This window comes from Pleurodeles waltl, chromosome 6 (genome assembly GCF_031143425.1).
Source record: "Pleurodeles waltl isolate 20211129_DDA chromosome 6, aPleWal1.hap1.20221129, whole genome shotgun sequence".
Taxonomy (NCBI): domain Eukaryota; kingdom Metazoa; phylum Chordata; class Amphibia; order Caudata; family Salamandridae; genus Pleurodeles; species Pleurodeles waltl.
The window spans coordinates 282,896,913-282,923,339 of record NC_090445.1 but is presented as its reverse complement, the minus strand read 5'-3'; the positions used below and the strand labels follow the sequence as shown (position 1 = coordinate 282,923,339).

The following is a 26,427-nucleotide window of genomic DNA, read 5'->3' as shown; positions in this document are numbered from 1 at the left end:
CTGCAGTGTAAAGGAAGTGATGGCTGCTCATCGCCTGCCCACGCTGTAAAACAGTGAGAGTCACAAGCTACCCTTCCCAAATGCTCTTCTAACACGTCTATTCCATACTCAATTACAAATGTAGATTTCTGTACACTGCAAGTGAACTGCAGAGAGCTGATAATCACTCCATCTACCTTGTGAAAGTTTATAGTTTAATTTTAAATCCATTTGTGTCTGACACTAGCGTCTTTAATGACTTCAGGCAGTCTCTTTTCCACCGCCTTTTTCTCACTTCCATTTGTCTACTTGCACCCACCCCTGTACAAGCGGCCGACCCCCACAATACACAGATTTTGGACATATACAGTGGAGGTTGTCTGCAAGGCCTGGTGTCACATCCGACTGCATTCAACATACAGTAGGGGTTGGGTGGTGAACTTGCCCTATGGCCAGACCTTGCCCCCAACCTTAAGCATGTGGGCATCCTCCAGCTGCTCTGTGGCCAGACTGTGCTCTCACCCCTCCAAAACCACCTCATTCATTTCATGCTCAGCCTTCAGTCATTCACAGCGGAGGTTGACCAAAGAGTCTGTAAAATGATGATCAGCCCTCCGCAGGTGACTTACCCCCAGTGCACCCTTTCTTTGAGGGAATACAACCAAAATGACAATGACATCCATCAAAAGTGCTTCACTTCTGATATATACATTTTCTTTTGCATCTTTTGAAAGCTTACCGACAACCGTGTGAACGTCCAGCCATCGACCAGGTTGTTATATTATTCCTCATTAACAAATCCTATAGAATACTGTAATTGCTTGATCTCATTAGGATTTCGACAATAAACAGTGATGTCATTAATAATGTCATTTACCATGACAGAAGTGGTGTAATATGTGAGGTCATAACTGACATTTCTGTGGTTTCGTAACTTTAGCCTGTGTCCCATTCCAACAACTATAACGTCACTTAACTGTTGTTTTTCAGTGCCTTTGTGGCTCAATATGCACTGCAATTAAAACCTGTATCTCACAGTCAACTGGGAAACATTTCAAGGTTTGCAGTGAAATGCGTATGCCATTACAGGGAGTGCAGAATTATTAGGCAAATGAGTATTTTGACCACATCATCCTCTTTATGCATGTTGTCTTACTCCAAGCTGTATAGGCTCGAAAGCCTACTACCAATTAAGCATATTAGGTGATGTGCATCTCTGTAATGAGAAGGGGTGTGGTCTAATGACATCAACACCCTATATCAGGTGTGCATAATTATTAGGCAACTTCCTTTCCTTTGGCAAAATGGGTCAAAAGAAGGACTTGACAGGCTCAGAAAAGTCAAAAATAGTGAGATATCTTGCAGAGGGAAGCAGCACTCTTAAAATTGCAAAGCTTCTGAAGCGTGATCATCGAACAATCAAGCGTTTCATTCAAAATAGTCAACAGGGTCGCAAGAAGCGTGTGGAAAAACCAAGGCGCAAAATAACTGCCCATGAACTGAGAAAAGTCAAGCGTGCAGCTGCCACGATGCCACTTGCCACCAGTTTGGCCATATTTCAGAGCTGCAACATCACTGGAGTGCCCAAAAGCACAAGGTGTGCAATACTCAGAGACATGGCCAAGGTAAGAAAGGCTGAAAGACGACCACCACTGAACAAGACACACAAGCTGAAACGTCAAGACTGGGCCAAGAAATATCTCAAGACTGATTTTTCTAAGGTTTTATGGACTGATGAAATGAGAGTGAGTCTTGATGGGCCAGATGGATGGGCCCGTGGCTGGATTGGTAAAGGGCAGAGAGCTCCAGTCCGACTCAGATGCCAGCAAGGTGGAGGTGGAGTACTGGTTTGGGCTGGTATCATCAAAGATGAGCTTGTGGGGCCTTTTCGGGTTGAGGATGGAGTCAAGCTCAACTCCCAGTCCTACTGCCAGTTCCTGGAAGACACCTTCTTCAAGCAGTGGTACAGGAAGAAGTCTGCATCCTTCAAGAAAAACATGATTTTCATGCAGGACAATGCTCCATCACATGCGTCCAAGTACTCCACAGCGTGGCTGGCAAGAAAGGGTATAAAAGAAGGAAATCTAATGACATGGCCTCCTTGTTCACCTGATCTGAACCCCATTGAGAACCTGTGGTCCATCATCAAATGTGAGATTTACAAGGAGGGAAAACAGTACACCTCTCTGAACAGTGTCTGGGAGGCTGTGGTTGCTGCTCCACGCAATGTTGATGGTGAACAGATCAAAACACTGACAGAATCCATGGATGGCAGGCTTTTGAGTGTCCTTACAAAGAAAGGTGGCTATATTGGTCACTGATTTGTTTTTGTTTTGTTTTTGAATGTCAGAAATGTATATTTGTGAATGTTGAGATGTTATATTGGTTTCACTGGTAATAATAAATAATTGAAATGGGTATATATTTTTTTTGGTTAAGTTGCCTAATAATTATGCACAGTAATAGTCACCTGCACACACAGATATCCCCCTAAGATAGCTAAAACTAAAAACAAACTAAAAACTACTTCCAAAAATATTCAGCTTTGATATTAATGAGTTTTTTGGGTTCATTGAGAACATGGTTGTTGTTCAATAATAAAATTAATCCTCAAAAATACAACTTGCCTAATAATTCTGCACTCCCTGTATAATCAGGACAGCAGCCAAACCACTCTGTAGGTTTATATAGCTTGGAGGAGTAAATTAACTGGCAAGGTTTTCTTAATTATACTGCGGAAATGTAGATTATGTGGCACATTCTTTGGCAGTATGATTTTCATCTATTTTAGCTAGAAACATTTTTGTAACATCTGCAAGTTTTGAAAACTATGCAGTAAATTATATGGTACATGCAGTTCATCCATAATGAAGTGGTAAATAGCTGCAGCCTTAGAACCACATACATTCTCTGGCCGTGACCATTGTCCTCTGTTTTATGAATAATTTATTTATGAAAGGAAAAACGAAATATTCTAATTCCAGTCATTGCTCATTGTTAGCTGCAAGAAAACAAAACGCTGTGATGAGCATGTGGCCGTAGCACGATGTTTCTCATTCCACCAGAATCCCCTCAATGGCAATATTGGACCATATCACGTGGTATCTTGTTAATCACACCATAACGCGCGCACACATACGTATAGACAACATAAACACCTGTGTGCTCCGTACATGTTCTTTCTTTGATTGCATGCATTTTGAGTGTTTTGCCAAACATTAAAGAGTGATTGTTTCTTGTTTTTGAGGTTTGCAGACCAGTTCTGAAATTCTTGAACCAGATTCGTAACGAACCATTGATTAACGTGAGGTCTGTAAATGAAAGTCTGTACGTTCACGTTGAAGAGATGTCGCGTATTGCCAGGAGTCGTGAGCAGCTCAAGCTGCTGGGGGAATACCTTTTCACCTGCCGGAGCGGAGCCCTGCATGAAGTGAGCAAACGGTGAGTTTAACATTCAGTGGCTGGGACTCTTTTCCTCTCCTTTATTTGGATAACGGATATAAAATCTCTCGTGAACCCTCACACCTCACAGACATGCGCGTGCACTCATCTCTTTTACACTCTGCAATATTAGAGGGTATCAGACGCGGATATTTATATAGTGAAGAACTGGACGGCAGCTTAATCGATGAGGTGAAGATAAAACACGCATTGGTAAAGCTAAAAGGTCTTCTTACCTGCCCAACTGGACGACAATAAAGTGGACCAACAAAAACGAAATGATCATTAGCTTACAATAAAACATTTTGCATATAATTTTAGTAGAGCAGGTTCTTTCTAATTGGCAGGTGTTCTTGGAACAAGTATAAAACCCCTTTTAACGTTAATACGCATCACAAGGAAATATAAGTCTTACTAACCCAAAAATGGTACTATTCGCTTTAAATCAATGTAACCTGTAGACCTCGTTTAAGCACACAAGGGTAGCAAAAAAAGATAAAGAATGGAAGGAACAACCTCTAAAACGAATGTACCTGCCAACCAGCTGCTACCGGATCTGCATTTTGTGGGTTAAAGATCGTCTGACAAAAACATTGGGGGTTATTCTAACTTTGGAGGAGTGTTAATCCGTCCCAAAAGTGACAGTAAAGTGACGGATATACCACCAGCCGTATTACGAGTTCCATAGGATATAATGGACTCGTAATACGGCTGGTGGTAAATCCGTCACTTTTCCGTCACTTTTGGGACGGATTAACACCTCCTCCAAAGTTAGAATAACCCCCATTGTGTCCTAAATATAATTTCCAAGAATGTCACCCCATTGGAGTTAATAATGGAAAAGCTTTATAAAAAGTCAACTATATTTTAGTAAGATGCCATACAGTATTTGTGACATACAAACACATCACCGTGGCACTCACGTGCTCTGCCGTTAGTCACAGTGCAAGAGAGTAATGGATGAAGTGGACTAACCTATTGACTCACAGCTTCATGTATGTTCGTATGTATGTATTTTTAATTTGTGAATTGGTTTGATTACACTGGGCCAGTGGGACTGTAAAGCAGCTGTTTCAAGGACAGACTACAAATGAAGGAAGTCACACTCTAGACACTATCTTATCTGCATACAATAAACAGTAAACCCACCCGTATATTCACTTGTGGAGACCACATAGCCTTCCCTGTTTCAGTCCTGCACACAGTCCCTTAACTCTCAGCTTTTAGGAGAGCAGTCGCTATCCACACTCTCACCCATTTCCTCTCATTAGCTCACCTTTTACCTACAGATGCAAATGACCAAGACTGGGGTTTTCACTTACTCACATCCCAGACCAGCAAGACTCAAGGCCACTGAGACCTACGAATCCCTTCACATCTCTTTGGAAAAACTTCAAGAACATATTGTTCTCTCTCATTATCCTTAGCAAATACTCTATATCGCACCCTAGAATGGGAATTGTGCTCCACCTACATCTGCCTGACAAACGCATTTGCCAGCACCAGCTGAAATACTATTATTATACAGCCTGAAATGCCAAAAAAACACAATCCATCTTCTGAATCATCAGAGTATCATCTGCAAATCAAGCATTTAAAAATATTGGTGAATTTCAAAATATGTGGTCTGTGACAACCCATTTACCTTTCAAGTAAACTATGTAACATCTTGCCTAATGACTTAAAACCCACAACAAACTGCCTACAGCAAAATCTGATAGGTGCAACTTCCCGCAGATCCCTCACCTTATGAATTCTTCTTCCATACTTCATTCATGTCTGGTAAAAATGGCTTTCCCAAGTTGCAACACAATTCCAACAATGAAGACAGCCTATGGATGGCATTTCACCTGGGTGGATGAGGCACCAGTGTCAGTTTCACTTTTCTTCACCTCTTTGATGTGGTTCAAATCTCCCTCTCTGTGTATCCCTGACAAAGACTAAGCTTTCTAAAGTGTCTAGGCCAAATGCCTCCTCAAAGGGTGTGCCTAAGTCTTCTAGACAGTGAAGGAAGAAGATATCCCTTTTGGATACCCTCAATGACTGTGTGTGGTGTCTGACATTAGGACACAATGCCACAGCCTGCAGTTCTTGTGCTTCCATACATCCAAAGCTTATCAAGTAATGAGAGGCCAGGTTATTTTTTGCTGAGGCTTCCAGTGTAAACTCTAGGTGGACTCTTTCCCCCAGGGTTCGTCACCGTCCAGGAATCGTTTTCCTAAGATTTTTTCACAAAAACACCATAAAAAGGAAAAGGTGCCATTCCTGGATCGTGTAGCATCTCAGTGCCATTTGGCAACCCCAGACTCTTTCGTGATGTTGGGTGAACCCCCGGCACCCAAAACGTCTCTTGTGCTTTTGACAGATCCCCTTGCTGGTGAACGCAATGCCGAGTCTTTTCAGGATGGTCCTGCAAACCTCTGGGCCATTCAGTGATGTGCCGTTATCAGAGTATTTTAGCAGTGCCCAAAGATTCATCGGTCTTGAGGGCGTTTTTGACTTGGGGTCAGAAATCTTGGCTGAGGATAATAAGGAGTTCGGTGGCATGTGTAGCTGCAGATACACATGCTGTGCATAGTCCGCCGTCTGGTGTTGGGTCGGAGTGTTACAAGTTGTTTTTCTTCGAAGAAGTCTTTTCGAGTCAAGAGACCGAGGGACTCCTCCTCCTTTGTTTCCATTGCGCATGGGCGTCGACTCCATCTTAGATTGTTTTTTTTCCGCCATCGGGTTCGGACATGTTCCTTTTCGCTCTGTGTTTCGGGACGGAAAGATAGTCAGAACTTCGGAAATCTACGTCGGTATTGTTTTGTTCGGTATCGGGTTAGACTAGTATCGACACCGAATCTTGAAGAGCTCCGGTAGCCCTTCGGGGTAATTTTGATCCCCCGTCGGGGCCTGGTCGGCCCGAGTGCGAGCAACATCGACACTGATGGAATGGACCCCGTTCCGATTCTGTCCTAAATGCCACAGTAAATATCCCTATACAGACCAACATTTGGTCTGTAACTTGTGCCTGTCACCCGAGCACAAGGAAGAAACGTGTGAGGCCTGTCGAGCGTTTCGGTCGAGAAAAACGCTCCGCGACCGAAGAGCCAGAAGGTTACAAATGGCGTCCACGCCGACAGGACAACGAGGGTTCGAGGAACAGGGAGAAGAAGAAGAAGCCTTCTCCATCCATGAATCGGACTCGGAAGAATTCGACGTCGAAGAAACCGTGAGTTAGACGTCGAAGCAAACACCACACGGGAAAACAGACAAAGCCCAGGGGACGCCACTGCCGACACGCCATGGCTCAACCCATAAAGTAGGTGACCGTCCATCGGCACCGAAAAAAGGCGAACTGGTGCCGAGGTCGTCCGACTCGGGTCGAGACACAGGCACGCAGCAGTCTCGGGACCGAGAAAGTGCTGCCGAAAAGGGTCGACACCGAGACAGCACCACCGAAGCTGCTCGGCACAGGGACAGCGGCACCGAGGATGGTCGACGCCGAGAAAGTTCGACACCGAAAAAGAGAAAATTCTCGTCGGAGCCGAAATCAACAAAAGACGCGGTTTCGGTGCCAAAAAGACCAGCAACCGAACCCACAGCCAGTTCATACTCAGAGGAACAATCACTTTCCTCCCAAATGCGCAAACACAGGTTTGAGGAAGATTTACAAACCACAGATGTAGACCACACCCAAAAGCGGATCTTCATACAAAGTGGTACAGGGAAGATTAGCACTCTTCCCCCAATCAGGAGGAAAAGGAAACTCGATTTCCAACCACAAGAAAAGACACCACAAGCAAAAGTGGTCAAAAAGGTAACTCCACCACCCTCTCCACCACCGGTAACTCATACATCACCGGCACAAACTCCGTCACATTCGCCAGCTCATACCACCATGAGCCAAGACGACCAGGATGCGTGGGATCTCTATGACGCCCCAGTGTCAGACAATAGCCCTGAGTCGTACCCTACTAAGCCCTCACCACCTGAGGACAGTACAGCGTATGCACAGGTGGTAGCTAGGGCAGCAGAGTTCCATAACGTGTCGTTACACTCGGAGCCTGTCGAGGACGACTTCCTTTTCAACACCCTCTCCTCCACCCATAGCAATGATCAGAGCCTTCCTATACTCCCGGGAATGCTAAGGCACGCTAAACAGATCTTTAAAGAACCTGTCAAAAGCAGAGCAATAACTCCAAGGGTGGAAAAGAAATATAAAGCACCGCCCACGGACCCTGCTTTTATCACATCACAACTGCCACCAGATTCGGTTGTAGTAGGAGCAGCTCGTAAAAGAGCCAACTCGCACACATCTGGCGACGCACCACCTCCAGACAAAGAAAGCCGCAAGTTCGACGCAGCTGGGAAAAGGGTTGCAGTACAAGCTGCAAACCAGTGGCGCATCGCAAACTCGCAGGCGCTCCTAGCGCGATATGACAGAGCCCATTGGGACGAGATGCAGCATCTCATCGAGCATCTACCCAAAGAACTCCAGAAGCGGGCAAAACAAGTGGTTGAGGAGGGACAAAATATCTCCAACAACCAAATACGTTCCTCTATGGATGCAGCGGATACAGCTGCAAGAACAATAAATACCGCGGTAACCATAAGGAGGCACGCATGGTTGCGCACATCCGGCTTCAAACCTGAGATACAACAGGCAGTGCTCAATATGCCGTTCAATGAGCAACAATTGTTTGGACCCGAAGTCGACACGGCAATTGAAAAATTGAAAAAAGACACGGACACAGCTAAGACCATGGGCGCACTCTATTCCCCGCAGGGCAGAGGCACTTTTGGCACGTTTCGCAAAACAACCTTCAGAGGAGGGTTTCGAGGTCAAAGCACACAAGCCAGTACCTCACAATCAACACCGTCTACCTACCAGGGACAGTACCAAAGGGGAGGCTTTCGGGGCCAATACAGAGGGGGACAATTCCCTAGAAGCCGGGGAAAATTTCAGGGTCCCAAAACCCCGCCAAACAAACAGTGACTCACAAGTCACTCAACCCCTTCGCACAACACCAGTGGGGGGAAGACTAAGCCAGTTCTACAAATTTTGGGAGGACATAACAACAGACACTTGGGTCTTAGCAATTATCCGACATGGTTATTGCATAGAATTTCTCAAACTCCCTCCAAACGTCCCACCAAAAACACAGAATATGTCAAAACAGCATTTAGACCTTCTACAACTGGAAGTTCAAACATTGCTACAAAAAGACGCAATAGAATTCGTACCAGGTCCACAAAAAAACACAGGAGTTTACTCACTGTACTTTCTAATACCAAAAAAAGACAAAACACTGAGACCAATCTTAGATCTCAGAACACTAAACACCTACATCAAATCGGAACACTTTCACATGGTCACGCTACAGGACGTATTACCACTGTTGAAACAGCAAGACTACATGACAACCTTAGATCTAAAAGACGCGTATTGCCACATACCGATACATCCCTCTCACAGGAAATACCTAAGGTTCGTATTCAAGGGAATACATTACCAGTTCAAAGTGTTGCCGTTCGGTATAACAACCGCACCGAGAGTCTTTACAAAATGTCTAGCAGTAGTAGCTGCACATATCAGAAGGCAGCAAATACACGTGTTCCCCTACCTAGACGATTGGCTAATCAAGAACAACTCCCTAACAAAGTGTTCGCACCACACAGATTATGTCATACGAACCCTCTACCAACTAGGGTTCCCCATCAACTATACAAAGTCACACATTCTGCCGTGCCAAACACAGCAATACTTGGGAGCGACAATCAACACAACAAAGGGGATAGCCACTCCAAGTCCACAAAGGGTTCAAAATTTTTACAAAGTCATACAAGCCATGTATCCAACACAAAAAATACATGCAAAGATGGTGTTAAAACTCCTAGGCATGATGTCCTCATGCATAGCCATTGTCCCAAACGCAAGATTGCACATGAGGCCCTTACAACAGTGTCTAGCATCACAATGGTCACATGCACAGGGTCACCTTCTAGATCTGGTGTTGATAGACCGCCAAACATACATCTCGCTTATATGGTGGAACAGTATAAATTTAACAAAAGGGCGGCCTTTCCAAGACCCAGTGCCACAATACGTGATAACAACAGTTGCTTCCATGACAGGGTGGGGAGCACACCTCAATCAACACAGCATCCAAGGACAATGGGACGTACATCAAAGAAGGTTTCATATAAATCACCTCGAACTGTTAGCAGTATTCCTAGCGTTGAAAGCATTTCAACCCATCATAATCCACAAATACATTCTTGTCAAAACAGACAACATGACAACAATGTATTATCTAAACAAACAGGGGGGAACACACTCGACACAGCTGTGTCTCCTAGCACAAAAGATATGGCAGTGGGCAATTCACAACCACATTCGCCTAATAGCACAGTTTATTCCAGGGATCCAGAATCAGCTAGCAGACAATCTCTCTCGGGATCACCAACAAGTACACAAATGGGAAATTCAGCCCCAAATTCTAAACACCTACTTCCAAATTTGGGGAACACCTCAAATAGACCTATTTGCAACAAAAGAGAACGCAAAATGCCAAAACTTCGCATCCAGGTACCCACACCAGCAGTCTCAAGGCAATGCTCTATGGATGAATTGGTCAGGGATATTTGCGTACGCTTTTTCCCCTCTCCCTCTACTTCCATACCTAGTAAACAGATTGAGTCAAAACAAACTCAAACTCATACTAATAGCACCTACATGGGCAAGACAACCTTGGTATACAACACTACTAGACCTGTCAGTAGTGCCTCATGTCAAACTACCCAACAGACCAGATCTGTTAACACAGCACAGACAACAAGTCAGGCATCCAAACCCAGCATCGTTGAATCTAGCAATTTGGCTCCTGAAGTCCTAGAATTTGGACACTTAAACCTCACACAGGAATGTATGGAGGTCATAAAACAAGCTAGAAGGCCATCCACTAGACACTGCTATGCCAGTAAATGGAAAAGATTTGTTAGCTACTGCCATAATAATCAAATTCAACCACTACATGCATCTCCAAAGGATGTAGTAGGATACCTACTACATTTGCAGAAATCAAATCTGGCCTTCTCTTCCATAAAAATACATCTCGCAGCAATATCTGCATACCTGCAGATTACTCATTCAACTTCACTGTTCAGAATACCTGTCATTAAAGCATTTATGGAAGGCCTAAAGAGAATTATACCACCAAGAACACCACCTGTTCCTTCATGGAACCTCAACATTGTCTTAACAAGGCTCATGGGTCCACCTTTCGAACCCATGCATTCTTGCGAAATACAATACCTAACGTGGAAAGTTGCATTTCTCATTGCCATTACATCTCTAAGAAGAGTAAGCGAAATTCAGGCGTTTACTATACAGGAACCATTTATTCAAATACACAAAAATAAAGTAGTTCTAAGAACCAATCCAAAATTCTTACCAAAAGTTATCTCACCGTTCCACTTAAATCAAACAGTAGAACTACCAGTGTTCTTTCCACAGCCAGACTCAGTAGCTGAAAGGGCACTACATACATTAGACATCAAAAGAGCACTAATGTACTACATTGACAGAACAAAACTAATTAGGAAAACAAAACAACTATTTATTGCATTTCAAAAACCTCATACAGGAAACCCAATATCAAAACAGGGTATAGCCAGATGGATAGTTAAGTGCATCCAAATCTGCTACCTTAAAGCAAAGAGACACCTGCCTATTACACCAAAGGCACACTCAACCAGGAAGAAAGGCGCTACCATGGCCTTCCTAGGAAATATTCCGATGAACGAAATATGTAAGGCAGCAACATGGTCTACGCCTCACACATTTACTAAGCACTACTGTGTAGACGTGCTATCTGCACAACAAGCCACAGTAGGTCAAGCTGTACTAAGAACTTTATTTCAAACTACTTCCACTCCTACAGGCTGAACCACCGCTTTTGGGGAGATAACTGCTTACTAGTCTATGCACAGCATGTGTATCTGCAGCTACACATGCCACCGAACGGAAAATGTCACTTACCCAGTGTACATCTGTTCGTGGCATTAGTCGCTGCAGATTCACATGCGCCCACCCGCCTCCCCGGGAGCCTGTAGCCGTTTGGAAGTAATCTTCAACATTTGTACATTTGTAAATATATTACCTTAAACTTTATTTTGTACATACTTATTCATTCCATTGCATGGGCACTATTACTAACATACACAACTTCTACCTCACCCTCTGCGGGGAAAACAATCTAAGATGGAGTCGACGCCCATGCGCAATGGAAACAAAGGAGGAGGAGTCCCTCGGTCTCGTGACTCGAAAAGACTTCTTCAAAGAAAAACAACTTGTAACACTCCGACCCAACACCAGACGGCGGACTATGCACAGCATGTGAATCTGCAGCGACTAATGCCACGAACAGATGTACACTGGGTAAGTGACATTTTCCTTATGCGTGCATGGACGATGATTACTTGGAGCTAATTGCCTCCTTGCAAAACTGATATTCTTTTTTATTTGGACTTCCCAGTGTCCTAGATATTCCTCCAGAAGGGAACATTACTTATCCCCTGTTGTCCTGCCTCAGAGGAGCTTACATCTTTCACAACAGTTACCCTGAAGACGGCAGAGTCCTTGGACATGACTTTGCTTTCCACTGATGTGATGTCTATCATTCTGTTTGAAATCTTGCCGTCCTCCCCAGGTTCTTCAGAGCATATACTACTATTCAGTGAGGCTCTAAGTAGAACATGAATGCCTTTCCAATTGCAATACCAAATAGGGAGTTCAAGAAGCTGGATTTCTTTAACGGCAAAGTTTTTACCTCCTGTGGTTTGGCTCTCTGCATGGCTATTGCCACCTGCCTCTTAGGCCAGTATGACCTTTCATTATAGGAACTAGCATAACGTATGGTTATCAGCCTGCATGAACATATGACAAAGCCATTATCTGATCCAGTCGTAGTCCGGATACTGTCCAGCAGATCCCAAAATGTGGCTTCGACTCCAAAGACACCATTAATTGGTGTACGAGTATAGATTTCAGGCTGCAGTAACTTGCTTGGATACATTATAATGGGTTTTTAGATGTCCATAGTATTCAACATGCCCTTTGATGATGATTGACTTTTGGGGAGTGAAGGCTGACTCTTCCTTAGAACATTTCAAGAACATTAATGCTGCAGCTCACATCCCAGCAACTTAGTTCCCACAACTGTACTGGAGATCTTGTGACGATTTGACAGCTGTGCAGTCCTGATAACCACAACCATATCAGACCTTCCGAACATTACAACAAATATACTATTCCTTTTATGGTGGGGGTATCTAGGAGTCTTCAGAAGCAGCTACATATCCATTATCTACTGTCCTCTGCCTACTCTGCCACCTTCAAACCCCTCAAACTCTCTGTTGGGATACGAATGGCCATCCATGGTGAATCTGCTCCATGTGAAACTGGGTATCCCGACTTTAATTCTGGCTCTAGTGCTCAGCTAATCTAGCTTTTGTGTAGAGACCTAGGCCTGTCCATTGTAATGCAAGGTCCAGGACCTGTACTATGACCTGGAGTCATTGAGACCGTGAACTACAGTGCCTGTCATGGATGTATCATAGAAGGCTGAGTTGGCACCTTACCAAATTTTGAGATTTATAGTTTGACAAGACCTTGTTTCATGTCTCTTCTTGATCAACTAAGCCCTTTTGTGTAAAGTTCTCCTGTTACATGGATCCTAGACCCTTGTGCTTGCTTAGCCTGTGCCTGTGGTGGAGGGAAGGGTTACATTGAGTGAGTGATACCTGTAATGTGTTAGAGCCGCATAAAAGTTAGTTTCGAGGCCATTCAGATCCTATCAGACAACACCAGCAGCAGACTACATGGCGGACTCTGTGTTGGGAAGCGGCTTGCCTGAGGAAGAGAGAACAGTGACTGGCATCTTCCACTTAGTGTCAGACCTAGCAGGCTCCTTCAGAGTGAGGCAGGATGCTGTCAGTCACTTGCCTCGGGTCTTGCACTCATTTCTGTCGATCCTGCCCCTTTCCAGAGTGCTGCAGAATTTGTGGGACAATCGTATGCAGTTTAAATCTGAGCGCCCTGGATTGGGCGCGGAGAATACAGTACTTCTATCTCTACTCAGCCACACCTTCCTCTTTTATGAAGAGGGGCCTTCCTTGGCAGCGTAACAGTCCAGTCCTCCACCCCGACCCCTGAAGGCTGCAGCTTAACACCTAGGGATTGAGTGAGGCCAGTTAGTCTTTTTGTCTCCCTGAATAGGGCGCAGATGTCATGTTGACCTCCAGGAAACCTGCTACAAAATATATTATGCAGGCTGCTGAGCTAAGTTAATTCAGTAATGCGGATCAGAGGAAATCAACCCTTTTGAACATCTCATTTCCAAACTTTTGCAATTTTCATTGTCCTTTACATAACAGGGACTGGTGTTAGCTCAAGTCTAGAGCTATCTTGTGGCCATCTCTGCTCTCATCTATCTGCCTGATCATCCTTCACTATTGACATTGCCACTAGTGGCACGTTTCATAAAGGTTTTCTTTGTGTTCCTTCTCACTCACTTTATTGATCCTCAGTGGAATTTGCAAATTGTTTTGAATTTCTTGATAGCATCTCCATTCGAGCTGGTGTCCAATTACCTGGTTGGACTCCTTACTCTGAAAACACTCCTGTCAGTCGCTATTACGTCTGAAAGCAGAGCTGGAGAACTTCATTTCGTCCACGCTTTACGGTTTTCTACAAGTAAAAAATGGCAAGGTAGCGCCTAGATGCACTATTTCACATTGTGTTTTCTCTTGTATCAAGAGCTAATAAACACCCGCCAGGGAAGGCCTTCCTAAGGACATTTGTGCTCATTTTCTAATGACATTTGTTCTCATTTCACCAGGGCCATGACTGATATTACAGCTCTCATCAGACACATCCCAGTTCCCAACATTTGCCAGAGAGCTGCCTGGTTGTTCTTGCATGCTTTTGCGGCCTCATCTTTCAGGCATGCAGGGACGGGTCCTTTTCCCAAGCTGTACTGCATTACTTCTTTGGTTAAATGACCTTGGCCCTACTCTGTCTCAGGGGGCTACTGCTTTGGGATTAATAAGATCAGGATTTTTCAGGAAGATGTATGCAGCAGAAAACATTTTAGTTACTTCTTTAACAATATTTCTGGGGAAAAGTTATCTACCCTCATATTTCTTACAGTCCTCCCTCCTTCCTGACGAGCTAGTGCTGTAATTAATGTGGTCACACGCTATGCAGCCATGTTATGTGCTGTGTTTGTCAGTTTCGTGACACTCTTGGTTTGTTTCTTCATGCCTCAATAAGGAGCAGAATAAATCTCAGGAACCGATGCCAACACATCAGTAGGTGCCTAATATACCCCAGTTATGTCACACCCGGAGGTGGTTAATGACTGGAGCTGCGTGGCACACCTGACAATGTTGGAAATTAATTGCTGAGGAATTTTTTTTATAGCCAGTTTGAAGCATGTAAGAATTAGCCATAACGTGGGGAATCTGTGGAAATCCACCAAAATGTTGTTACCAAATGTAATAACTTTTTCCTCACTGTTTGCTGACTCTCAACCTTAATATCGTCCACTCCATATCAAACCCATATTTTCTTAGCTTCCACAATAACAACCAAAGCACCATAGCATATTCCCATCCCACCGACCCTGCTAGCCCTCATAAAAGCTAGAAAAAATAATTCTCACATGCCTTGAGTGTCCCTTACATTACTCAGCTCTTCTTTTCAGCTTTACTGACTCCATCACTTTATTTTCACGTGAACTCCAAAACTTTGTGATCTGCACCTTTTCTCCTTCGTCAGTTCAGATTTGATAACTCATTTCTTATTATTATTTTTTTTTTTTAATGAGTGGCAACTCTAAACTTTTGTGGCTCTGCTGGTTTTCAAGGAGGTCTTCCTTTTCATCATGCCGCAGTTGGAAACTGCTATAATTCCCAGTTAATGGCAACAAAGTTGCCATTCAGTCTGTGAGTGTTTGGTTCATTTGCAGAAATCAATGACTGATTTGTTTTCTTTTCGCTGTCACTTCACATAATTATTGGAGCCTAGAGCATGCGTATTGCTTTAGGCCATATCAGAGCACTTGTTTCCCCCCTTCACGCGATGGAGATTCCAGTTGACAGGCTCTGTCCCATGTTTAAAACTATACTAAAAGAGCTGCTCATGTCCTCTTTAATGGAGAGCTAATCAAACCACACAAATATTGTTCACAATTTTTCTGACAGCGTTTATACTTCATCCATTTACCTTTCCAGCCTGCGGTAAGTGTGTTGGGACATATTATTAATAATTTAGAGCTCAGTTCTTCCGTAGTGCACTGAGGAAAGTCACTTTACAGCCAGCAATGGCTCACACTTGCTGAATGCTCCCCACCCCATGTTTCTTCTTAAACCCCTGTGTACAGCATCCAGTTTATTGCTTTCGATATTGCTTTTCTTTAGCTGCTGACTGTATGCCCCTTTGGTCAGTAACTGTTTTATTTTTTGTTTGAACTGTTCAATAGAAATGTGTAAGCGTTTACAGTAGCTTCTAATCTCTGAGTTCATCAGAGTTTCTGGTCCTGCTCCCAGGCCTTTTCAAAGTATTTTGGTGAAAGGTTCTTTATTTTGCAACCTGTTCCCTTTTCCTCCTGTTCCACTCCAGACATGTTGCAGACCACTAAATGGATACATTCTGGTTTTGAATGTGAGACCACCCCCCCTTTCCTCCCACACCAAGACCACTGTAGGCAGCGTCATGTATATAGGAGCCACAATCCAATTCTGGCTGAGTTAATCAGACACTTGAATTTTCTCAGCAGAAATGTGTCATCGTTGCGTTTGAGCTGCCCTCCTGGGTGATACTATGCCCTACAAATCTGCATAACATAACATCAGAGCTGCTCTGTAACTTTGGAGGCTGTGATTAGGGCCCATGAGGTGTGTCCAAGCACACTCCAAGAGAAGTCAGGGGGTGGAGGTGAATTTGTGGTGAGGTTATGGAGGATAAGGCATAGGGAGAGACACTCGAGAGTAAGAGGGGGAGGCATTAGAAAGAAGTGAGGGAGCACTTGGGGGGGACCAGATAAGAAAATGGAGAGGCTTAGGGGAACATAGGAGAAAAACACTGGGCTCTGGGGAGATATATTGGACGGATAAGGAAACATTGGAGGGCAGTGAAAAACGAGGCTGATGGAAGATATGGGAGGACATCAGGACATATGAGAGACATAAGGGCTGATTGGGAAAAGTGGAATAGTGGAGAAAATAACCTGAATAACAGGAAACTATCTCAGAAAACAGACTCTATTTGGCTGTAAGTTTGTACTTCCACTTGATGTTAAGAAAATGCTGCTTGTGTAAAGTAGTGTAAGAATCAGAGCCAAAGAACACATCTAGTAAACAGATGGAGACAATAGCATTGAAGTCCAATTCTACTTGTAAGGGCATAAATAAAAGTGTTGATATTAGAAAAGATCTAAAGTCAGCCATGAAGTTGGAGTTGAGGGCAGCTGCCTTCTACGTCCATCTGCTTGGCTTGTGGATAAAGTGAAGCTCTGGGATCTCTTGGTGTGTATGTAAAAACTGCAATGGCTGATATCCTGAGTGCTAGTGACTTGGCACTAGATTTGCTAACTACACATTTCATAATTTGAGTGAGATGCCTATGCAGATGTCTTGCAGTGATCTTGTTCACATGTGGATCTTCTCTGTGAACTGGTTCTTACACAATATTTTTTTGTATTGTTTTTGTAAGGCTGGATCACAGAAACTATCTCTTGGAATCACCTCAAGCCTACAGTGTAACTGACCTCCAACAGGTACTGTACGAACGACAAAAGTCATTGCTATGCTTTTATTATGTTAAAGCAGACTTTGATGAAAATGTAACTTTTTATGTGTTTTGGAACCCCGTCTGCGTTTTATGAACACCTTAAGCTAAATTAATGAAGAAAAGAGCAATCAACCTCACTTAGTCACACTAGAACCCTGAAAGAAGCCAGGCTGACTCACTTACTGAAATGTGTGTAGACATCTAACTACTTTCAAAGATCACAAGCTGCTGCTGAATTTTGTGCCCTTTGTAAGTTTTATAAATACCATTAATGTTCATGTTTTAAGGACACTTTGGGTACAAAACTTGGAGAGTACATCCATTAAGCAGATGATTTACTGGGATCCCTTTTAAATGACTAGTGAATATTCACTATTTTCAAGAGGTCTCCATTTTCGCCTTCAGGAGAAGACATTGACTCTTTGTAAGTGGGCTAATTTATCAATAGGAGCTTCACATTTGATTGTGTGTATAAGATGTACATCAAAGAGACGGTTATTGATTTGAGTCCAGTATATTTAACTGTTCTGTATAAGAGTTCTTTTGCTTATCTTATACTTGTTTTTTTGGGGGGGTTTGAGGAGTTTCATACTGTGTTGGTTTAAACCCTCAGGTTTAAATCTCACAAGCCTCTTTAATTTATTAATACATTGTTTTCATCAATTGTGGCACTGAGGAAAATAATGATGGCACTATTTCCTTACTATGATCAATTTTTGAAAATTAAGGCTATAAATACTATTGATGTGAGAACATGCCTGCACATAAAATTTAGGAAGTGTGCGCAGAATCTATGTCAGATTGGGTTGTTTAGTTTTGTTTTTTACAAACCTGTTGAGGCACGCAACCTCCTCTCTTGAACCTAGTGACACAATTCGCCATACTAGAGTCAAGGTGAGCAAGCAAGCACACTTTGCTTCTGTCATTGAAAAAGCATTAGAATCCAGTAGCCATGCACATTACTTGGACCAACCTAAGGCAATTCTCTTCACAGAGATAATGATGGGCAAGTAGTCCACAGAAATAATTCGGTCTTTTTGATAAGAGTATCTTTAGTGTCATTTTTAATTATTCAACCATAAAAAAGAAAAGGAAAATGAAACACAAAGCGATATATAGAGAATCATACCCGCAGTTCTCATATTATATCACATTGTTTGCCATTTTTGATCAAATGTGACGGCATTTGCTGTGGACCTAAATCTGATCTGATTTTGAGGAGATCTAGTCTTTTTTTTATCTTTATAGAGCACTGCCCATTTTCCACAGATACAATAAAATTTGTTTGGGCAGTCTCAACCTTCATAGACATGTTTTTCCTAGAACTCTGCAACAGTTGAGCCCTGTTTCCATTTTGTGATGTTTGGCGATTCTGTTGTCCTCTACAACTGGGCTATGTCTCTCTTGGTCATCATTGTTTCAGGTTTTGTGTACCTATTTGTTTCTACCTTATCTAGAACATTCAGCAGCACAATTCATTGGGTAAGAACCAAAGTACATCTACCCTACCGCAATACCTTGCAATACATGGCACCCCAAAGCAGAGAATATTACGTCCCCCCATTCATCATTACATCTTACACAGGTAGGAAAGAATTCTCTCCCCTTCCGCCAGTCTTTCCCTTAGGAAAAATATATGGTTAAGTATTTAAGTTAGATTAATCTATTCTTTGCTAAAGCTATTTTCCCGGTGGCCATCCGACCCGTATTCTATCCATTGTCTTCAGTTGTGCCTTTGTCCACTACCCAAAACTTACGAATTTGTGGAAAATGTTTGGGCTATGGGTAATTAATGTTCTAAATATGTGTTCTATTTTCTTAATTGGAGGTCGGAAAGGGCATTGAGATCTTCACTTCTAATGAATTTGGGAAGCTCTTCAAGATAGTTTAGGTACGGCATAAGATCATGTCTTAATTAGAGGTATCGGAGAAACTTGAACTTAATTAGTGCATGATCCTGTGGTTGTTCCCCTGTGTGATACACCAAGTTTATCTGAGTCAGAGAATTCCTTCAATGCCATAATTTCTGGCAAATATGTGCGAATCCATAGTGAAGTTTTCTGCGTTACTTATTGTGCCACGCCATTCCTCCGAGAGTCTCCTTTCAGATTCGATGAATGTTTCAGTGGCTGGGGGACCTCTGATAGGAAATGTATTGCCACTGTAACCCCTGTTGCCTACGTTTTGCTAGTGTATACTGGATCAGATCTGGTATCAAACAACCAATCATTTATTACTGCTAGTGGTTCTGCACAATAGTAGGCAACAACGGTTACTATGCCAAATCCTCCATCAAGTAGTAACACTTTGCCATACTAAAACATGGAGTCTTATTGCACCTTAGTAAGGTGCCCTTGTGTGAAAACTGTGTGGAGATTTTATGTGAGATATTCCTTATTACAAGCAGTATCCTGAGGCAGGCGATCATTTGGACTCGCACATTTACTCCCGTAAGGATATCCGCAGAGGCATTTGATACGCTATATCTTTTTTCAGTTTCTCCACCTAAGGGTTTATGTCCTTTCACTTTAAGGCCTATGATATGTATATTCCCAGATATTTAAACATTTGTTTCTACTCTCAACAAAGAATAGCTTTGCTGTCCCCTACAGATTAACTGAATACAAACTCGGTTTGTTCTGGTTGCCACAGAGGCAAGTGTAGAACCAAATTTGTTTAGTGTAAAACACAATTGAGTGTATCCTCTGGAAATTTAGATATCCTAACTGTTTCCAAATAGAAGGGCTACCGCATCGTTATAATGCAATTCAGTCCATGCAGTTGTACGTTCCTAAATTTTATTTTATTTTTAACACAAAATTTTATTAGTTTCCATTATCAACTCTTCCATCATACAGTGTATTAGTCACGTAACATCACATATAGGTCGTAGTTGAGTATACATTCCATACAATAAAGCTACACCTGTGAGCAAACACTCTTGTAGTATGTTGCAATGGTGTTGAATAACAGTCCCACATCCCGCCCACCCCACACCCTACCCATCTTCCGTCTTTTAGCACCTTAGTTAAGACACAGGAGATGGATCTGTTAATAAGCTCTTCAGGGATACCATTCCTTGCATTGGGGACCAACTTATATATTTACTCTTAAAACATATCGATCCAGCCAGATATCAGTGAAGAAGAGGCATGCATGGACCCTATAGGATAAAATATGTGGAAGCCACAAGTGTGTAACACACACTCGCCCCCAGCACCTCACAAGGTACGCTACTTGCCCTAGCACAATCCACCCTATGTCTCAATCTGTGTCCTAAGCGCTTCCACCAGTGAGTCCCACTCCAGAGTTATTGGTTTCCTCCTCAGACCTCTATACTCCTCTCTTCTTTCAACCTGGCTCCAGCATAATACCTTCCACAAGAGGAGAGATGGGGCATGGAGGGATTCCCAGCACTTCGTCAACTGACGTTTTGCCAAAAGCAAAGCCAATTCCAAGAAGCACATACGTACCTTGGAGGCACGTTTCCTAAGGTGCAGTCCCAGGAAGAAATCAGCGGGTGACCATTCTACTGATTAGTCCATGATCTCTGCCAGAGTGGCTCCTATTGCGTTCCAGTACTGTGTGAGGGACGGACATGACCAGAGCATATGGAGAAGATCGACGTCAACTGTGTGGCACCGAAGACAGTGTGCAGTTGCAGTGTGGTAGATTCTGTTGAGTCAATGTGGAGTGAGGTATGCCCAGTGAAAGAGGTAAAACTGGATCAGCCTAAACCGAGTGTTATGAGATACTTGCTTGCCATATTGTAATAAAAAGGACCATTCCTTGTCAGTAATGTCTCTGCCTATATCAGTTACCCACGCGGCCTTCAACGTGTCCAATGACATGTGGAGCTGTGCCCGGACCCCGCGATACATTCATCGTAAAAGATGTCTACCATGTCCTATTGCATGGAGAGCCTGGAGTGTTTCATGTGTTAACGGTTCAGTGTCCCGTGGTGCCCAGTAAGTGCGAACTTCGGATAGTATCTTAGCATGTGTCAAAAAAAGAGTCTCCGATAAACCATGTAATTGTACAAAATCAAATTGTGAGAGTAGCATGCCATCTTCAAACAAGTCTCTTAACGTGAGGGTACCCCGCTGTTCCCAAACCTTGCGCATAGCCATTGTTAGAGTTCCGAAAGGGATAGGGAGCCCACGTAATGGTATGTTAGGTGCCTAGGGGGGGGGGCTGTGAAACCGTGTACCGAGTAGTTCGTTTCCAGTAAGCCAAGGCTGTGCGTAGTTGTAAGGTAGCACCAAGGGGCATTTTAGGCGACCCTCTTCCACATGGTTTCTGTGCAGTTTATCTCATCTAAATTGTGTCCAGCTAGCCATTAGGCCAGCCATTGTAACTGGCCTGCAGTACAGTGGGCTTTAAAATCTAGAGCGCCCAAGTCTGGGGTAACTGTAGGTTCGTCAGTTCGCATCAGCGGCGACCCATCCCCCATATGAGATCTATCAATAAAAAGTTAAATGTCCGAAATACACAAGGAGATACTATAAGGGGCAGGTTCACAAAATGATATGGGACCCGTGGTAGCATTACCATCTTCACCAGGGTTACCCTTCCGGCCACTGAAATGGGTAGTGTAGTCCAGAAGTCGACCTGGGATCGGAGGGATGTAATTGCCCAGTTTAGATTCCCATCTAACAGGTCCATTTGATTCCGTTATACACGAATACCAAGATAGCGGAAGGAGACTGGGGCCGTCACAATGGTCATGGGCTCAAATGGAATCTTAGGCTCCGACCAGATGCACTGGAATGAATACGCATATGACTTATCAGGGTTCATTTGGAGCACAGAGAGAAGCGCAAAGCGGGCAAAAATCTGTGCCGCCTTCTCCATGCCATGCCGCAGATCTCTGTAATAGAGTATTATATCTTCTGCATATAAAGAGCAAGCATGTGTAGTGGAGTTGAGCGCAATTCCCCAATCCACCGCACCACGGCAGAGGTGCTGTGCCAGGGTCTCCAATGCCGATACAAACAAGAGTGAGGAAAGAGGGCAGCCCTGTCTAGTTCTGCAGTATATGGGGTAAGAAGTGGATATATGCCCCCCCCCCGTCTTGGCCCTGACGGTCGGGCCGCGTACAGGAGCTTTACCGACTGTATAAATTCAGGAGGAACTCCAAAGGCTTCTGGAGATGCCCAGAGATACTGCCAGCTGAGGGTATCAATTGCCTGCTGCATGTCTAAGGAAATGCAGCTGGCATATGGGTATTTGTGCATCGACTCGTCCATTAACTGAAATAATTGGCAGATATTCATGGATGTACCCCAACGGGGGACGAAGCCACATTCCAAAAAAAGTTTGTTAATTTTTATTTTGTAATTTAAATCCCAAAATTCCTTTGATACATTCATGCATGTTTTTGTTCCAAGGTTGTATTGTTATAGCATAGAAAGCATATGTTTTAGCCCTGTCCTGGGCTGCGAGCCAGGACAGAGTGAAACACGTGTTGACTATGCTATAACAATACAACTTTGGAACAAAACTATGTGGGCCAGGACAGGGCGAAACACATGCTGGCTATGCTATAACAATACGAAATCAACATACATTTACATTTTTGGGCCTTGAAATTCAAAGAAAAATCCCAGAGGTGGCAGTCGACAACTGGCCTTATGGAAACGTTAGTGAACTAATTTTGAAATTTCAGACTATGAAAAAGGGCCTGAATAAGGATGCTGAGCTTCACTCTTGGCTCTTATGAGTTCAGACTAATTGAAGATAAATACCGTTAATGGAACCTTTTAACATTAAAATGTACGTTGTCACAAGATGGTCATTATACTTGAGGATACCATACTAATATTAGAAGACGAGTGGTACCTTAACCACTAACTCGAAAAGAGAACTTCCATTTGTTTGTGAAATGCGTTATTGTATTTGTCATGTGCTAGCTGATAATTTTATCACTCATGTACAATATGGAGTGGGTTTGTTAATTTGCCTCATATATATTGATACACTTTTAGGTCATGTTCAGTTTCATAACTGTTACGGCTTTCTAACTCACTTTTGGGACTGTTGGATGAGGTGAAAGAAATGAGGGACTAGAACTAAGGATCATGTGGTATTTAACCCCTTCTGTGCCGCGGACGTAATGGTTACGTCCTGCGCCACAGTGCTGCTGTGCCCAGGACGTAACCATTACGTCCTGGGCACACATCCCTCCAAGTCAGGGATGGAAGGGGAAGCCCTTCCCCTTCCACCCCGACCCCACCACCCCCGTGACGTCAGCGCGCGCTGATTGTCACAGAGCCTCCTCCCATCGGAAGAGAAATGCAAAGCATTTATCTTCCGATCACGTGGGGGAGGCCGAGAGAAGCTTCAAAGGGAAGGAAAGGAATTTCCTTCCCTTTGAAGTCTCTCTCTGCGTTTTGGCAGCCGGATTGAAAGCAATCTGGCTGTCAAAACGCCCACTAGACACCAGGGATGTTTTTTTTTTAAATGAAATTGACACAAGGGAACGACCCCTTGGGCAAGGGTCGCTCCCAGGGGGGGCATTTTTTTAAAGGCCTTTTCTGCCCCCCCCCCCCGGGGGCAGATCGGCCTATTATTAGGCCGATCTGCCCCCGGGGGGCCAGAAACCTCTAGGCACCAGGGATAATTTTTTTTTGTTGTTTTGTTTTTTGTTTTAGAGGTGGGGAGCGACCCCTTAGGCAAGGGTCGCTCCCATAGGGAGCAAATTATATTTAGGCCATTTGTGCCCCCCTTGGGGGCAGATTGGCCTATTTTCATAAGGCCAATCTGCCCCCAAGGGGGACAGAAACCACTAGACACCAGGGATTTTTTTTTTTTGTTCGTGAATTTCACGTAAGGGGAGCGAAACCTTAGGAAAGGGTCATTCCCCTGGGGGGCAAATTCATTTTAGGCCATTCTGCCCCCCAGGGAGGCAGATCAGCCTATTTTAATTAGGGGGCAGAAACCACTAGGCACCGGGGATTTTTTGTTGTTGTTTTACAGATGGGGAGCGTCCCCTTAGGCAAGGGTCGCTCCCATGGAGGGGCAAATTGTATTTAGGCCATTTCTGCCCGCTTTGGGGGCAGATTGGCCGATTTTAGGTCAATCTGCCCCCAAGGAGGGCAGAAACCACTAGGCACCAGGGATCTTTTTTTGTGCGCCGTCAGGCAAGGGGAGCGACCCCCGTAGGCAAGGGTCGCTCCTTGGGGGGGGGGGGGGTTTGTTATAAGTTATAAGGCCGATCTGCCCCTGGGGGGGCAGAAACCTCTAGGCACCAGGGCTAAAAAAAGAATGTGTGTTTTTTTTATTTTTTTTTACATTTTTTTTTATAGCGATGGGGAGCGACCCCTTAGACAAGGGTCGCTCCCCTGGAGGGGCAAATTGTATTTAGGCCATTTCTGCCCGCTTTGGGGGCAGATCGGCCGATTTTAGGTGAATCTGCCCCCAAGGGGGGTCAGAAACCACTAGGCACTAGGGATCTTTTTTTTTTGCGCCGTCACACAAGGGGAGCGACCCCATAGGCAAGGGTCGCTCCCCAGGGGTGGGGGGGGCAAATTTATTTTAGGCCATTTGTGCCCCACCTTGGGCCGGCTGAGCTAGAGGCCAAAATCCACAGGTAGGCACTTTGCAAAAAACACCTCTGTTTTGGGCCATTTCCTTTTGTGGGCGCTAGGCCCACCCACACAAGTGAGGTACCATTTTTATCGGGAGACTTGGGGGAATGCTGGGTGGAAGGACATTTGTGGCTCCTCTCAGATTCCAGAACTTTCTGTCACCGAAATGAGAGGAAAAAGTGGTTTTTTTTGGCCAAATTATGAGGTTTGCAAAGGATTCTGGGTAACAGAACCTGGTCAGAGCCCCACAAGTCACCCCATCTTGTATTCCCCTAGGTCTCTAGTTTTAAAAAATGCACAGGTTTGGTAGGTTTCCCTAGGTGCCGGCTGAGCTAGAGGCCAAAATCTACAGGTAGGCACTTTGCAAAAAACACCTCTGTTTTCTGTCAAAAAATGGGATGTGTCCATGTTGTGTTTTGGGGCATTCCCTGTCGCGGGCGCTAGGCCTACCCACACAAGTGAGGTATCATTTTTATCGGGAGATTGGGGGAACATAGAATAGCAAAACAAGTGTTATTGCCCCTTGTCTTTCTCTACAGTTTTTCCTTCCAAATATAAGAGAGTGTGTAAATAAGACGTCTATTTGAGAAATGCCCTGTAATTCACATGCTAGTATGGGCACCCCGGAATTCAGAGATGTGCAAATAACCACTGCTCCTCAACACCTTATCTTGTGCCCATTTTGATAATACAAAGGTTTTCTTGATAGCTATTTTTTACTCTTTATATTTCAGCAAATGAATTGCTGTATACCCGGTATAGAATGAAAACCCAAGGCAAGGTGCAGATCATTTATTGGCTCTGGGTACCTAGAGTTCTTGATGAACCTACCAGCCCTATATATCCCCGCAACCAGAAGAGTCCAGCAGACGTAACAGTATATTGCTTTCAAAAATCTGACATTGCAGGAAAAAGTTACAGACTAAAATGTAGAGAACAATTGCAGATTTTTTCACCTCAATTTCAATATTTTTTTTTCAGTTGTTATTTTCTGTAAGAAACCCTTGTAGGATCTACACAATTTACCCCTTGCTGAATTCAGAATTTTGTCTACTTTTCAGAAATGTTTCGGTTTCTGGGATCCAGCATTGGTTTCATGCCCATTTCTGAAACTGACTGGAAGGAGGCTGAAAGCACAAAAAATCGTAAAAATGGGGTATGTCCCAGTAAAATGGCAAAATTGTGTTGAAAAATTGGGTTTTCTGATTCACGTCTGCCTGTTCCTGAAAGCTGGGAAACTGGTGATTTTAGCACTGCAAACCCTTTGTTGATGCCATTTTCAGGGAAAAAAACACATGCCTTCTTCTGCAGCCCCTTTTTCCCATTTTTTTGAAAAAAAACATTTTCACTGTATTTTGGCTAATTTCTTGGCCTCCTTCTGGGGAACCCACAAAGTCTGGGTACCTCCAGAATCCCTAGGATGTTGGAAAAAAAGGACGCAAATTTGGCGTGGGTAGCTTATGTGAACAAAAAGTTATGAGGGACTAAGCGCGAACTGCCCCAAATAGCCAAAAAATGGCTCGGCACAGGAGGGGGAAAAGGCCTGGCATCGAAGGGGTTAAACATGGTGACAGTGTG

At 43.8% G+C, this 26,427-nt stretch overlaps 1 protein-coding gene across 2 annotated transcripts in view; it reads left to right on the top strand.

The window, feature by feature from the left end:
* The window catches only part of PLEKHM1 (pleckstrin homology and RUN domain containing M1), a 190,232-nt gene that overhangs the window by 124,916 nt on the left and 38,889 nt on the right, over positions 1–26,427 (top strand). For both annotated transcript variants that reach the window (XM_069238079.1, XM_069238078.1), the window contains 2 exons: positions 3,227–3,420; positions 17,183–17,246. In XM_069238079.1, the coding sequence (XP_069094180.1) occupies positions 3,227–3,420; positions 17,183–17,246 (258 nt within the window). The remainder of the gene's footprint in view (positions 1–3,226; positions 3,421–17,182; positions 17,247–26,427) is intronic.